Source organism: Amia ocellicauda, chromosome 5 (assembly GCF_036373705.1).
Source record: "Amia ocellicauda isolate fAmiCal2 chromosome 5, fAmiCal2.hap1, whole genome shotgun sequence".
Lineage (NCBI taxonomy): Eukaryota > Metazoa > Chordata > Actinopteri > Amiiformes > Amiidae > Amia > Amia ocellicauda.
In genome coordinates this window covers 16,586,896-16,603,002 of record NC_089854.1, presented here as the reverse complement: position 1 = coordinate 16,603,002, position 16,107 = coordinate 16,586,896, and the positions used below count along the sequence as shown (strand labels likewise).

The 16,107-nt window shown below is 44.2% G+C and overlaps 1 protein-coding gene across 2 annotated transcripts in view; it reads left to right on the top strand.

The window, feature by feature from the left end:
* Positions 1-1,043: 1,043 nt before the first annotated feature.
* Positions 1,044-16,107, top strand: part of wdr62 (WD repeat domain 62) — a 24,933-nt gene continuing 9,869 nt past the window's right edge. The window contains exons 1-19 of one of the 2 annotated variants that reach the window (XM_066703990.1): positions 1,044-1,497; positions 2,953-3,044; positions 4,270-4,332; positions 6,074-6,131; positions 8,610-8,780; positions 9,035-9,172; positions 9,412-9,594; positions 9,737-9,897; positions 10,269-10,458; positions 10,704-10,853; positions 11,357-11,523; positions 11,931-12,022; positions 12,446-12,571; positions 12,777-12,847; positions 13,081-13,202; positions 13,574-13,649; positions 14,299-14,410; positions 14,545-14,608; positions 15,018-15,143. In XM_066703990.1, coding sequence (XP_066560087.1) covers positions 1,363-1,497; positions 2,953-3,044; positions 4,270-4,332; positions 6,074-6,131; positions 8,610-8,780; positions 9,035-9,172; positions 9,412-9,594; positions 9,737-9,897; positions 10,269-10,458; positions 10,704-10,853; positions 11,357-11,523; positions 11,931-12,022; positions 12,446-12,571; positions 12,777-12,847; positions 13,081-13,202; positions 13,574-13,649; positions 14,299-14,410; positions 14,545-14,608; positions 15,018-15,143 — 2,297 coding nt within the window. In that variant the 5' untranslated portion in view covers positions 1,044-1,362. The remainder of the gene's footprint in view (positions 1,498-2,952; positions 3,045-4,269; positions 4,333-6,073; positions 6,132-8,609; positions 8,781-9,034; positions 9,173-9,411; positions 9,595-9,736; positions 9,898-10,268; positions 10,459-10,703; positions 10,854-11,356; positions 11,524-11,930; positions 12,023-12,445; positions 12,572-12,776; positions 12,848-13,080; positions 13,203-13,573; positions 13,650-14,298; positions 14,411-14,544; positions 14,609-15,017; positions 15,144-16,107) is intronic. The other variant, XM_066703991.1, reaches the window with a different exon arrangement.

The window sequence follows — 16,107 nt, the reverse complement described above, 5'->3', positions numbered from 1 at the left end:
CATGCTGACTGCAGGAATGTCCACCAGAGCTGTTGCCAGAGAATTGAATGTTCATTTTTCTACCACAAGCCACCTCCAGCGTGGGTTCAGAGAATGTCTCTGGTGGACACTCAGTCACCAGGCCAATTGCATGCGTCCTCAAAACTTGAGACTTGAAATCCATTTATTTTAATTGACTGATTACATTCTATGAACTGTACTTCAGATTGTAACTCAATCTCTGAAATTGCATGCTTCATTTACATTTTTGTTCAGTGTATTTTGAATTACTTTATTGGATTATGATGTTTCCAGCATGCATACATTAATTAATAAGTAATATGACATGGTGGTTCCATTGTGTGTACGGTTCGTACACTAATACAGGTGGGAAATTATAATTCACTGACTGTACTGATATCAAAATATGTGCTTATTATTTATTTATTTTTTTATTTATTAACAGACCTTATCCATAGCCAGGGTGTCTTGCAAAATACAAGAGTGATACAAAGTGAATCAAAATGTACCATGTTTTAACATAATTTATTTATTTTACTAACTTAGAGGGGTACATTATTAAAACTTCAAACATTTAGCTAGGTAGTTTAAAGTTCAAATATTGAGCAAATGCTAGATACTTTTTTACATAACCTTTTCACATTATTACGAGTGCAAGGTAGCTAACACTTAAGTTAACAGTAACTAGTGAAGTTATTAAAGTAATCAGTAACTTTGGCTGTAATAGAGCAAATGTTGTTATTATTATTATTATTATTATTATTATTATTTATTAAAGTTCACTAGATTCCGAATAAGCGTTAGACGCCCGCCCACTTCCCCACTAAGCCTCAAAGATCACTGGATGCTCTTGCTGTCAGTCGGAGCCGGGAGGGCCAATCACACGGTAGGAGGACACGCTGTGTTTCGCAGCTACATTGCTCATTGGCTGAGCCACCTGTCGCTCATTCAGGAAGTACCCTATCGGCGCAGGCGGCTTTGGTTTGAAAATGTTTACCGCGGTCGCCCTCGGTAACTAGACCGGCGTCTGCGTGCGTCAGTGTGCCGTTACGCCCCGGACTTTCCGTACTTTCCCGAAGTGTCTCCGAAGAGTTTCCAGCGAGAAAGAGAGACGAAGGAGGGATTTAACTCACCTAAAACAAGCCCTCGACTGACAGTGCAGCGGGATACACCCCCCAGCACAACTGTAACGGAGAGGGTGCAGTAGCAAGAGGGGACCCAGACACACACGGAGGAGTTGCACTGGAGCTGCTAACTTTTGGGACACCGTGCATGCTGGCAGACGCGTCCCTCCGCTTCACGGTTTAGACTGATTTGTTTCTTTATTTGCCGATTTGTTTTCTTCATTTGTTCACCCCCGCGATGGCGGAGGGAGCATTTGCTACACATGTCAACCACATCAGCGCTCGGATGAAGAAGCTGATCAACTCCCCTCCTTCCATCAATCTGCGGAGGAAGAGTCGGCAGCAACCGCCCAGACGGAGCATGCACAACCGGGTGTGTGGTGAGACGGTGGCGGGTTTTTAAAGACGTGCTCCTGCTGGATTTATTTGCACGGACGCCTTGTTTGTTAGACTTTCTGAAACCTAAAATAAAACAAAACAAAAAAAACAGAAAGTTGAAGTGATGCGGGAGGAAACGGGTTTTTGGTTGGCAGCAGCTGGAGTGACCGCTTTTATGTGTTTCGCTTCTGTTAATGTCGACTTGTACTAATGCAATGTCTCTCGCTGTCAATATCCTGTTTATGCATCAGACCAAGCCTTTAAAGTCGGTGTGCAGAAGTATGCATCTGCACCCTGACTCAGTGTGACTCCGGCTTTAATCACCGCTTTGCAATTCAGTTGGCAGTGCATAGACCAGATTTATTATGTGGATGGCTTGGTGCCCTTGCAGTCTGACACGCTGATTTGGAGGCAAGGCAAGGCAGAATATGACAAGGTTTGGGACAAGACGTCTGAGTAATGGGTTGTTCATCCAAAGTAAGACTTTGCAACTCAACCCTTTGTGGTCATTTAACGCGAGGACCAGATGCAACGTGCTGTGCAGAAGCTCAGTTTTTGGTGGCCCTGTCACACCATGCTTTTAATTGTCTTGCACACGAAAGTCCACTATACAAGTCATGTATAGGCTGTGGTTTGGCTTTCAGATGATTCAGACGTTGATTTGCTATTTGAAGCTTTTCAAATGTTTAATAACCTTGCTAAAAAATATTGATTCGAAGATCATCTCCAAAACTGGTGGCCACCCAATCAAAGTAGGTGAAAATGATTTATATGCACAGTTAAAGTGCTTTACTAAATACCTGACAAAGCCCAGAGCATTGGTTTCCTGTGAGATGTGATGACAAGATGTAGTGTCACCAAAAGATGAACAAACGGGCTGCAGATGTCCTGGTAAGCGACCTGCACAGTGTGCCAAGCCGGGCTGCTGTGAGACCCAATGTCTGCACGTCTGTCTCTGTGTTGGACACTTTCGGCTCATAGGGGGTCGAGTTTCGCTTGTATTTTGGTCGATGTGCTGCTATGTTTGTCCCACCAGATACACTGTTTCTGATTTTTTTTTTTCCCCACATGCATTTTCTTCTATTTTTGGGTAACCAGCTGTAAGCTCTTGTGCACACTGTATAGAAGCAGCAAAGATGATTTTGTTTACAGATGAAACAATGTCATTAGCTAGACTTGGTGGTGTTTAGCTCAAGAATCGATGCAGTAGCTACATAAGCCAGCTTTCTTTTTTAAACATTGCTCTGTTGGCATGCTTGTTACTAGATAGAATTGATTTAACCTTTGACCCTGCTGTTAAGCAATTGCTGTTTAAAAGCAACCTAGAGTGCCTGCTGGACTGTGGACTTCTGACAGCATAGAGACGCAACATCATGGGCTTTGAACAGATCTGCAGGTGTGTCTGCGTGTGTGTGTGCGTGCAGTGTAACCCTGAATGTGTGTCTTCCAGGTGACACTGGAGAGAGTATTGGGTATTACCACCTCCAGCAGCAGTGGTTTAACCTGTGACCCCTCAACTGGACTAGTGGCCTATCCTGCTGGGTAAGATCCCATGTATTAAGCATATAGGTTAGCAGCTTAATGTCATTATTTGAATTTTCTTGAAATATCACTTTAATTAAATCTTTTGTTTGGGTGTGGTTTAGTACAACAGTTAAAATGGAGGAGATTAGTTGTTAACATACAACACTGTGAAAAAAACAACATCACTCGACTTACCGTAACATTCGCATCATAACTGTTTTAGTTACGATTACTGCATCTTTAAACTATGTTTGAATGCTCCAGTTCACTGAAAAATACAGCCACAGACTAGATGAAGACATTTTTTCACAGTTTTTATTTTAACCTTCAGAAGGATTGGCCAAGGACTGAAGGAGGGGGGCGGGAGGGAGCACAGAGAAGGAGAGAGTTAGAGAGAGAAGGAGGAGAAAAATGTTGTGCCTTCCATCCTGGGCTAGGAATGTGAAAATATTTACTCCTTCTCTGTTCTCCCAGGGGTGAGGAAGGCCATCGATTGAAATGTTTGTGGGGATCCATCTGGATCTCCTCTCCCACACAGGTGTTACATTCTGACATATACTGTACTGTACAGCGATTGCTCAATTCAATTCACCGCTGACACCACACCACGAAGCTTACGCACAGTGCAGCATCAATAAGGAGTGGTTTTGATTGTTCTTAGCATGTATTTTAACTATGTATTTTTATACCAATATAGTTGTATGGCATGGGAATCCTTAGTAAGTTGCCAAGCTGGACTTGCCAATAACTCAAATGCCGATAGTCTGTGAGTGTCGGTGTGGGGTGGCCAATATGGCCCCCAAAAATATATAGCAGTATTCTAGATTGAGCAGGCAATTATATATGGTATATATTTGACGTGTTGTATCCTTTTGGTGCCACTTTTTTCAAACAGTTTGAAAATTACAACACTTTGCTCTATATGTTTTGAAAACGACCAAAAAAAACTTAAAATGCTCTTTTTGTAACGATCATCTCACTATCGATGATGTGACCTGTTCGATTAAAATGGTTCAATAAATATTTGCATGTTTTTGTTAATTCGAAAAATTAAATATGCTACTACAAATGGCATAACGGAACCAATTTCTAGTTTTAAGATCTCCCATGCAGTTCAAATGGATCAGACCATGAGACTGGAAATGGGCACGAATGAGAAACGAACCTATGTTAGAACGTAATCTATATTTGATATATTCGCTTTCATTATTTCGAATAAACTCAACATTTGTCTCTGTTGCAGGTGTGTCGTGGTGCTCTTGCACCCCAAGAAGAACAAACAGACCCACATCCTAAATGTATCCAGGTGAGAATAAACACACGCACGCACACACAACATACTCATACTGTCAGAGCAGAAGGGGCCAGGCAGAGACTGTGAGTGTTTAGCAGAATAAATATCAATAATGCACCTAAACTTGTTCATGGCGTATATATATTTTTTAAAGCTGTGCACTTATGGAGCCTACAGAGAGTTGCAAAGATTCCAGTGGGTTTGAACAGAAGACACTGGAGCTGTGAAAATAAAACCGCCATTGATTTCTGTCAAAGGGATATAGAGGCACAGGGACGGACACAGAGCCCCTGTTGTCTCTGCTCCACCTGCTCTGTACATAGAGGTAGAGTTGGAGCCCCAATTGCCTGTGCTGGGTATAAAGGTCTAAAAAGAGAAGAGGCACACAGTGGCAATTTAAAGATTAAGTGAATGTTGTTTTCCCTAGCACTGGTAAACCCTGGCACGCTCTGTGCAGAAATCCCTGAGCTGAAGGGCAGGGCGGGTTTTGTGGTGGATTGTGGGCTGAGAAAGTGAGTGCTGGGGGCTGTGGCACTGTAACGCTTCCCAGAGATCTCCGACAGAGAAGCAAGGTCCGGATTTACCTTTTGAATTGGCAGCCTCTGCCCAGAATCGGCCTTCTCCCCACAGGGCATGTTCATGAGAGGGGGCACTGGGGGTTGAAGGCTGGCCTGTGATCTCAATCTGGCAGGCTCCCAGGAGACAGACCAGCGCCCTGTTGAAAGCCACGGACAAGAGCTGACACGTTTCATCGGGAGAAACAAATACCCAAACTATTTGGAAGCTGAAATTGGTGGCAGCACAATACGTTTTGCTTTGTTGTAGCTTGCTGCCTCCCCGGGTGCAGTTCACACTCCAAAGAGCTACTGTGCAGCCCTGAACAAGGCCAGCCAAAACAAGTATGCGATGAAATAAAATTTTAAAACTTTACTAATGTGATTCAAAAGAGTGTTTCCAAAAACAGGGAGTGTCCTGACAAAAGATTGGATTCCTGCCCCCCCAAGGGAGACCAAACGTTTAGTATTTACTGATCTTTAACTTGAATAGGGTGAAAATGCCCGAGAAGCATTCCTCAGTTTTCCTTGACTTCTTTTAATTCATTACATTCACTGGGTTCAGGGTGCTATGTGGTGCAGTGGTTAAGGTTAAGTACTTGTTGCAAGCCCTGACTCACCCTGAGGAAGTTAAGTCATCTCCTTCTTACTAGAGATGTATAACCATGGCCATATTGTAAGTGATTCTGCTGCAGCATTTAATGATGCAGTCCCTTCAAACCATGCTCTCTCCAAGTCACTTTGGATAATGCATCTGCTGTCTGTCTAATTGTATAATTCTAGTGCCCTTTATGCATACTTGGGGAAAAAAATCCCAAAAATGCTAAAACTAAAAAACACAAAATGCTAGATTTTGACCTTTCATAACTAGTAGTAACAGATTTTTGCTCTGTACACATTCTAAGCTGTGAATTTTTTTTTTTTGGCGTGAAATGTTTTCAATTTAAACACGTTCACACTGCATTCTTTAATACATCTTCAGTTTCCAGATTATCAGTCTAGTAGATTTCTTATGTATTCATATGTGAAGGGTCCCCAGTGAAATTAAAGCGATGGAATTACAGTCAGGGGAGGACAGCTGCATGCAATTTTCTGAATGTCCTGATTTCGCCTTAATGCACTGCAGAAAGCCCACCCCCCACCCCCCCCCCCCCCGCCTCTCCTTCATTAAGCCTGCTTTGTGTATTTGTCTGTTCCAGAAAAACCTTCACTGCCTTGGCATTCTCACAGGATGGAAAATACTTGGTCACTGGTGAGGTAAGTTTGGAAACATTAATTAAAAAAGAAACATTTAGAGAGAGAGGGGAAAAAAAAAAAAAACCTCTACAATAAAGCTTACTACTTGATTATTTTTTTTCCGTTTGGGATTTGTTTGAGGCTGTGCGAGAGTCTGTGATTGTGTGTGTGTGTTTGATGGAGTCTGAGCGAGTGTGTGCAGTCGCAGGGTAATTGCTGCCTTCTGTAATCGTGCGATAATACAGGACGTCCTCGACATGCCTTGTGGTTTGTGTAAAGACAGCAGGGTAGAACTCTGCGCAGTGGTTTCTGGGCTGTTTCCCTTGGCTGCCGCCCATCTCGCTGGCGGGAAGTAATTTGCCATATTTACAAGCCCCCAATATCAAGCCCATGAACCCCCTCTGTCCTGGAGATCCTTTACAACACAGGACCCTTCCCCTCAATTGCACCATGTAATTGTATTGAGTTTCACCTTAAGGAATGGTAAAGCTGACACATATGGTCTTATAGTGACTAAATGGAGAGAAATTGTAAAGTGCTTTGCTGACTTTTAGAAGTAATGTTGATTAAAATAATGGGGTTAATCACCACAAATGAGAACCTTGGTTTGCTTTTTAGGCCATGCCATAGGAAACTAATTAGATGGCAGTTTCTCTGTACTCTATTAGTCTTCATGTCCCTACCATTTTAATTACATATTGAGTCATTTGTTCCATATTTTTTTGTTTGAGATCTCCCCAATACCAAATATGCTTTTCTCATAAACAAATGCTTGCATCAGAAGTTTCACTTTTGCCAGGAGCAGACTGAGAGGGGACAGCTTATGTTGGCTTTGAACTCCTTCCTTCAGTTTTTCAAGGACAAGATCGTCAAAATAAACTCTCACTGATAAGTCTCCCTTGGCCTCCTCTCCCTGTCAACTTTCCAACTCATCATGTCATCCAAGACTACGACCTGCTCCTTGGATCCCCTCCCCACTGTTCTCATCAAAACATGCCTCCCTGCTCTCTCTTCATATACCACCCATATTGTCAATCTTTCCCTTTGCCCAAGGAACTGTCCCCTACAACTACAAAGCAGCTGCAGTTACCCCCATCTTAAGAAAGCCCAGACCTGCTCAATAAAGTCTGCCCCATCTCCATCTCCAATGACTTGCATTGAATCTTGCTTCTCTGCAATAGGAATCTGGATGTAACACAACTTGCTCATGCTCAACATTGATAAAACAGAACTCCTCTTCATTGGTACCAAATCCACCGTTGGCGCTACTCTGTTCCACCACAGCAGGCCACCTTGTCAAAGCTCCAGATGTCCAAGCTCCAGATCTTCACTGTCAGGGCATTCTAGAGGGTTGCTCCTAGGCTCTGGAACTTCCTCCTACCAGCTATCCATGACTGAATCCATCTTTGACCTAGCCTACCCTTAAACCCTTTGTCGCACACATTTACATCAGAACAAGATGCAGGTTCCAATCAGAAGAAACCCATTTGGTCCTTATCACTCATTTCGCCCCTAGCAGATCACCCTTTCACATCCCAGAATCGAAATATCCTTGACGTCTCCAAGGATCGGCTTCGGCAAACATTACGGGGGATAGTTTGTTGATGCCTTTGTGTTAAGAAGAGTGGCTCTCGATTTCTCACTCCTAAAAACAGATGTGCTTCATTTTGCCTTGTTTTGAAGTAGTCCTTTGTTTTCGTTTAGTTTAGTTGGGGGGGGTTGTTTTTGTTCCTAATCCCTTTTACAATTTTACATACTCTAATGAAATCTCGCCACTTCCACTGTTTGAAGTTAAACCGAGTCAATTTGTTTAGTTCTTCGCTGTGAGCCCCAGAAATGATTACAGTTTTATGTTCTTTGAGGTCTTTCCAGGGAGGCCTTGTCCTTTTAGGAGCTTTGAGACCAAAACAGATGACTAAACTCGGTAAAACAGACTTCCAGACAGTATCTTAATGAGATAATGTTATTTAAGAAGATGTGTTTTACTGGAATGTAGAATCAGGAGGTTGCTTTTTTGTGTTTGTATGTCATTGGTGTGAGAGAATGGGGAGGGATAGGAAGGACGACGTTACTGCAACAGCAGTACAAAATAAAATAAAAATAAAAAAATACTGTCAATACATGAGTCACAGCTTTTCTGTTTATACACCAGCTGAGTTCTTGCAGCATTCCAGTGTTTGTTTGGAGAATATGTTAAGAGTACAGAGGAAAACTGGCTGACAGCAGAGATTTAGACTGGACCAAATTGTGTGTCCACAATAAGAGGCCTGTGAACTAAAGGTGCAGAGAATGATGCTATGCAGTCATTTTAGGGTACCTCTTTAAACAAACCTGTGCTAAATGTCTCATTGCCTGATGGGAACAATGTTACAGCAAAAAGAAACAAAAAAAAAAAAAGGAATTAATGAAAGTATGCGCAACTGTATACACACCTTTGCCCTGTCTAGTACTGAAATCTGTTTTGACAATTTCGTAACTGAAGGCCGGTCTCTCTCTCAGTGCGGTCACATGCCCTGTGTGCGGGTGTGGGACGTGGTGGAGAGGACTCAGGTGGCAGAGGTGCAGTGTCACAAGTACGGCGTGGCATGCGTAGCCTTCTCCACCAACAGCAGCTACATCGTGTCCGTGGGCTACCAGCACGACATGACCGTCAACGTGTGGGAGTGGAGGGTGAGTGGAGAATACTGGGAGATCTGTGGTATCACAGCCTTCCTTCCAGAACATGTTTTGGGGTTAAGAAAGATTGTGTTAGTCCTCTGCATGTGTCTGTCATGCCTGTGATCATTTTAATTGGCAGGTATTCGTTCTCTGCCCTGTCTCTCTCTCATTCTCTCTCTACCATTCTCTCTCTCTCTCTCTGTCATCTGTGTATGGAACTCAAATGATTTTAACGCTCTCTTCCCGTGGTGCTGTGCCCACTGCAGAAAGGTATCGTCATCGCTTCCAACAAGGTGTCCAGCCGCGTGACGTCGGTGTCCTTCTCGGAGGACAACAGTTACTTTGTGACCGCCGGAAACCGACACGTCAAGTTCTGGTACCTGGATGCCTCCAAGGAGAGACGGGTGAGACACGCACGGAACGAGTGTGGGAAAGATTCTTGTCCTGATATTTCTGGACCTACACTGCCCTTTACAGTTTAGTTAAAAATCAGTGTTTTTGTTTAGTTTTGTTGAGCAAACCCTTTCGTGTGCACACACTGATGTGCAACCTGTTGATGTACCAGCTGTCCTTTTTTCTGCATACAGCTGTAGCAACACCTTGTATTTTTTTCCTCCATGACTTCTGACTTCTGTGACCCCAGGTGAATGGCACAGTGCCCCTGATTGGCCGATCTGGGCTGCTGGGGGAGCAGCGGAACAGGCTGTTCTGCGGCGTGGCATGCGGCCAGGGGAAGATGGCCCAGAGCACCTTCTGTCTGACCAGCTCTGGGCTACTGTGCCAGTTCAACAACAAGAGGCTCCTGGATTCCTGGATCGACCTGAAGGTCAGACAACAGGGCCGGCTCTGGCAGTCCCCTTCCACGCAGTTTGGAAATGCCATCGACTGATGCATGTGTTCACATCACGAGGCATGCATATGCACATATACCTCTTCTGACCCCCTCTCTCTCTCTCTCTCTCTCTTAGACATCTCATGCGAGCTGTGTGTCGGTGAGCGAGGAGTTTGTGTTCTGTGGCTGTGCGGACGGCACCGTACGTGTTTTCTGCCCTCAGACCCTGCACTACATCACCACTCTGCCTCGGCCGCACTGCCTGGGCGTGGACATCGCGCAGGGCATCGAGCCAGGGTATAACGCCAGACAAGCCTCACGTTCCATATATATATATATATATATTTTTTTTTTTCTCTAAGCTTGATGTTTGTACTGCGAGTTTCATTTGGATTGCATTGTAGGAACCAATTTCGCTGATTTTAGCTTGCCCTGCATTTCAGTGTCAGCGATATTCCTGGACTGTATAATTATGACCTACCCACAACTCCTAAATTACAAACCTCTCTCCAATTGCATTTTAAATGGTAGATTGTGGCCTTTGACAATACAATCAACCTTGAATGGATACAAATTTGAAATGTTGTAAGTGTGGGTAAATCAAAGACCCATTAGTTTCATTTGTAAATCTTTTCCTATCTTTAAATGTCCTGTCGTCTTCCCTGCAGCCATCTGTTTGCCTGGAACCCAGAAGCAGTGTACCCTGACACCCTGGCGGTGACCTATGACCCCGTGAGCTGCTGGCTAACCTGCGTGTACAGTGATCACAGCGTGTACATCTGGGATGTGCGAGAGATGAAGAAGGTTGGAAAGGTCAACTCCGCCCTCTACCACAACAGCTGCGTCTGGAGCGTGGAGGTAAAACAGATATACAATGCGATGATGAAGTTGAAAAGATCCGTCTCCCATGGTCCAGTTTTATTGCAGTATTTATTAATGCAATGATACGGTGCTGGATGGATTGATTTTTATTCTGGAAATGGTCAATGCAGATCTAAAACGTTAATGCTCCTCTTCTAATTAAAAAGTATTGAAAGGCAGAGAGACATTTCATTTACATTATGATGTTTTTTTTTTTTGTTTTTTTTGTTTTCCCCCCACAGACCTACCCCGAACTTGATGACTCGTCTCAGGCCTGCCTACCCCCTGGCTCCTTCCTGACCTGCTCCTCCGACAACACAATCCGGCTGTGGCACTGTGACAGTGGGTCACCCCTCCCCAGCTCCGGCTACCACCGCAACCTCTACAGCCATGTAAGAAACTGATCCTGTCTGGGACTGTGCAGTTGCTGTTATGTCTTGATTTCTGTTAATCCGTGCTGGCTTTTCCACTTTGATGGTTGTCATTCTCTCACTCTGCAAGCAAACTTATAAAATATATATATAATATGATATCAGAGTAGTAATATTTGAATGATTTTACTTAGCTGTACTGCATTATCTTATTTTATATCTACCAGGTACATGATCTCTGCAAGCAGATACCATTTAAAGAGGTTGATACAATGTTCTTAAATTAGGATGAATTTGCTATATTGAAAAACAGAACAGTTTAACATACTGAGATTGAATTGTTTGCAGTGTGCGTCTCGAAACCTAGATAGAGAGCTGTGCATGTTCCCCTGTGATTGGATAAATGTACACATTTCAAGGCAAAACACAGATTTTTAACACTAAAGCATCTTAGCCTAGGCAGGGGTTCAATCAGGGCAGTCAGCGCAGACTGTGTTGTACAGTATGTGTGTGTGTTGTCGCAGGACCTGCTGAAAGTCGTGTATGTGGGAAACAGCACCCAGCACCTCCAGGAGGGCCCGGAGAGGGGGGAGGCCGGAGCTGCGGCCGACATCAAAGCGGGCATCAGGGTCCTGGGCATCAGCCCTGACGGGCAGCACCTGGCATCCGGAGACCGCAGTGGCAACCTGAGGTGAGGCTACAGCTTTGACACTTCTATATACACACGCACCAACACCACACCCAGACGCACCCCTAATGTGATTTGTATGTTACGTTAATGCCTTAAGCAAAGGTGATTCATTTTCCAAAATATAATTGCATTCTAAGTTAAATAAAAGTGCAGAAAACGGACTCTGCCACAGTGGCAAAACTGGACTGTGCTCTCTGTAGAACTGAAGACCTAGCAGGCCACTTTCCACTCTCTGTTGATACATTTCCAGAATCTGTTCAACAACCAAAAAATCCAAGGACACACTGTTGCGTTCCTGTTCGGTAGATGGGTTTGGTCATGATTCGTTAACTTGGAAAAGGTTAGCGAGAGATTTTAGAAAGGAATTTGCTGTGCCTGACGTTTCTGTGTCTGTGCAACTCCTGCAGGATTTACAGCCTGGACTTCCTGGACGAGCTCGTGAAGGTGGAGGCCCATGACTCCGAAGTGCTGTGTTTGGAGTATTCCAGGCCAGAGACAGGTGAGTGTCATGCTCTGGGCTGGTCCTGTCTATCTGCTGACCGTGTTTGTTTTTTCATTGGGTCTACCTCAATCTTTCTGTAAATCAATCTATTAATATATCTAGCTCGATATCTTTGTCTACCTGTCTTGCAATATTTGTCAGTCTGTGCCAGTCTGCCTCCTATCTTTCTTTCTATCTTTATCTCTGCATTTGTTTTCATAAATGCATGTCGTCTTAAACATAATAACTCCACCGTTCAGTCATATTGCGCTTTTCATACAAAGGTTATTGCAAGGCAGAAGATTAGCACAGGGGTTCAGGTTCAAGTTTAGACTCCTCTGTATGCATCAATGAAGTTAGATGTATAGATCATGTTAGATGTATAGTGTTATTGTTCTGGGAGGTCAGTGTCCATGTTGTCTAAGGTGTTGTTGTGCGCAGGGATGAACCTGCTGGCATCTGCGAGTCGTGACCGTCTCATCCACATCCTCAATGTGGAGAAACAGTACAGCCTGGAGCAGACTCTGGACGACCACTCCTCCTCCATCACCGCTGTCAAGTTCACAGGTCTGTCGATCAGTCTGTCTTTCTCTGTCCACTGATTGTCTTATTGTCAGTGTCTGTGTGTGTCTCGATCTATTGTCAAATTCACAGTTTCTCCGAGTCCACGGCACACTAATCGCCTCGCTGATGTTGCACTCGGAGATCTATCCGTTTACCATGAGAGTAACTGGGCGGTGTTGTGGGCGTGTCCCTGTTTCGCTGTGTGCAGGTGTTCACCCAGAGGTGCACATGGTGAGCTGCGGAGCCGACAAGAGCATCTACTTCCGCTCTGCAGAGAAGGTGAGCTGCTGTGACGCTGAGCACACCTCCACTGTGATCAAAGGCTGACTGTCTTCTCTATAAACACACACACATATGGAAGAATTCACAATTGCAAGTGGGGATGTAAAACATTTCCTAACGATCCCCACAATGCAGCAGTGTTTTTCCAACCCTGATTTGGTGTATTAAGAAATCTGTGCGCCCCTGCAGATTGTGTATATTGAAGATGCAGTGTGTGCCTCCTTCCCCAGACATCGGAGGGCCTGAGTTTCTCGCGCTCCCATCACGTGGTGGAGAAGACCACCCTGTATGACATGGACCTGGACGCCACACGGAATCTCACCGCCATTGGCTGCCAGGACAGGAACATCAGGTGCGACTGGAGAGCAGACACTAGGCTAAGTGCTTAAATATGTGTGTCCTTGCATTTTGCATGGCACAACTCTGCCCCCACCCTCTAGACTCTTCACTTCCTGTGGAGGGGATTTCATATTAAGTCACACTCACGACATCTGTGCCTTAATACTACTAGTACAAGATCAAATGTGTGTGGAATAGGTATGGAAAAAAAAAAGGAGCCCAAAGACGTGGATATATTATTTAATTGATTAAGCCACACCGAGCGAGTGAGAGTTGAACATATTTGTGGATTCCTGGAATTAGTTTCTTGCTAAAGTAGGTGTCCTGTGCTTTTCTGTGGTAGTGTGTTGGAGCGCTGGTCTTAAAGACATCTTCTCGTTGCAGGATCTACAACGTGAGGAGCGGGAAGCTGAAGAAATGTTTCAAGGGCTCTCTGAGCGACGATGGGACTCTGCTGAAGGTAAGGAAAGAAGCCAATGAACTTTCTCAACCATACCGACGACGTCTATAACGATGGGTTATTGTCATAACCCCGGTTCCCTGAAAAAGAAAAACAGCCATTACCATTCGGGGGTCACTCAGCCAGACGCCTGTTGGGCATCTTTGGTACATGTTTTCACTGATTGGCAGGTCAGAAGGCTCTTCCCGTTTGATAACGGCTGTCTTTCGATTTGAAAGGGAACCACTTTCCTGAACCAGGGAAAATGAAGAGACCCAAAACACTTTGCAGGTGTATATTTTTGAAGCAGCATCTGATGAGCTTTTGTATTTCACAAAAATTGTTATAAGATCAGCGCAGTAAGCGTTTTTATTTTTTGAAAAATGTCATTTTTGTGATCTTTAATTATAAACAAATCCTTTTGTTGTTGTGGCAGAAGACTTTCTCTGTGTATATAGAGCCCGGCACTTTGAGAATCCACACCCTGTCTGTAGTGCTGTTTTCCACAGAAGACCCCATAGCACACAATATAAAAGCCAGCCTTCTGCATGGGAGTTTGTCGTCTTGCGATTCTTCTTGGCGATATGAAATCGGTCAAGATGGCGCAGTGTCCATGTACGTTTGGTGTTAACGTCCCTCTCCCCTCTGTGCCTTGTGCTCGTCTTCTCAGGTTCAGATGGACCCCTCTGGCATGTTCCTGGCCACCAGCTGCTCGGACAAGAACATCTGCATCTTCGACTTTTACACGGGCGAGTGCGTGGCCACCGTGTTCGGCCACTCAGGTACCCAGCGTCTGTCCAGCTGCGTGTCTCTCTGACACTGGCTACCCTTTGCTGCTGCATCAGCAGCATTAGTGTTGTCCGTGTCTCTGTCTCTTAGTCTGTCTCGTCATGGTTCCTCTGTGCTGTTTCCTCAGAGATTGTCACCGGGATGAGATTCAGTCAGGATTGCAGGCACCTGATCACTGTTGCAGGAGACAGGTAAACACACACACACACACACACACGTACACACACACACGCACACGCACACACACACACACGTACACAGTTATACATACACAGTAGTAACAGTAGTTTCTGGAAGATTACTTTGATATGCTTTCATATAATCCCTTTACTTACACTTAAAAGTTTGTTTTTACCGAATCTTCTCAGAGTTGAGGGATAATCTTGATGGATTATTGAAATCCTTCTCAGTATAACGATTCAGACTGGGATTTGTCAGTGGCAGGCACAGTAAAGCGCTCATTGCTGTTTGTGTACGTGCAAAAGGAAAAGATGAAAGGAAATGCAATTACAGGTGATTTTGAGGATTTTGAAGTGAGCTGGAGCCGGTGACATGGTGTTCATGTCGTGCACGTGTAATGCACGTGATTGTCTTCCTCAGTTGCGTGTTTGTGTGGCGGCTGGACTCCCAGATGACCAACTCTATGAGGAAGAGGCTGTCTGAGATCAGGCACAGCGGGCTCCAGCAGGGGGCGCCAAAGACCTCGGCCAAACCCGACCCCATCAGGTACCGCCCACAAGGACGAGTGACAGTGAACACATTTAATGAATAAGGCAGCCCATATTTGCATTCTCGGTTTATTTAACGTACCTATGCACAGAGATGTACCTGGCTGCCCTGGACCTTTTGCAGGTCTATTTAAATCAAGAACCGGTGTAAGATTTCAGGGAAAAAAACATTTCTCTGTCTACCAGCAGTGATCTTATTCCTGAACAGAGAAAAACAAGAGTCCTACTAAAAGACAATCTCCCCATCACATATTTTCAGGTGCTGTTTATCTCAATCTACAGGGCAAGGTCTACTGCCAACTTTGTTAGTCAGCCTTAATATCTTGCATTATCCTGCTGACATTCCTGTTGCTGGTTCTGGCACATTCCTGTGAAACCTAGTTCTTGCTACAAGGTCAATGGGAATCTGAATAGCCATAATACAGTCGCATTCCTATGAACTAAAACTTAATTTCATTGAACCTAAGTGGGTTAGACCTCATTTAGCAGACTCATTGTACAAGCACTGGCTTACAATCTCCTGCAGGCACAACATTAATGAGCTTAAAATAATCACTATGCAAAAGTGACTCCACATGTGAATACAGTTGAGAACAGAACTAATAAAATGAGTAAGTGATGATTACAGTAGTCTACAGCGCCATCTGCTGCCCAGTGTGTGTGTGTCTGTGGTAGAGTAAGTTGAAATGTTGTAGTCTGTATTGTTGTGAGCGGATCTGTTACTGGACGCATTTTAATTAGTTGTACATTGTATTTATTATAGCTTATTGTAATCTGCTTGGTGAAATATGTATATTATGGCTATGTTCGTATAATCTAATAGTCATGACGTGTTTTTGTTTGCAGTGTTATCAAATTGCTGTCATTAACATGGAAGGCAGTTTGTTTGGCCAGCCACAGATTTCTGTTTAAAGAAGGATGTTTGCAATATTCAGTCCTATATAGACGTGTCTTATGGTCTC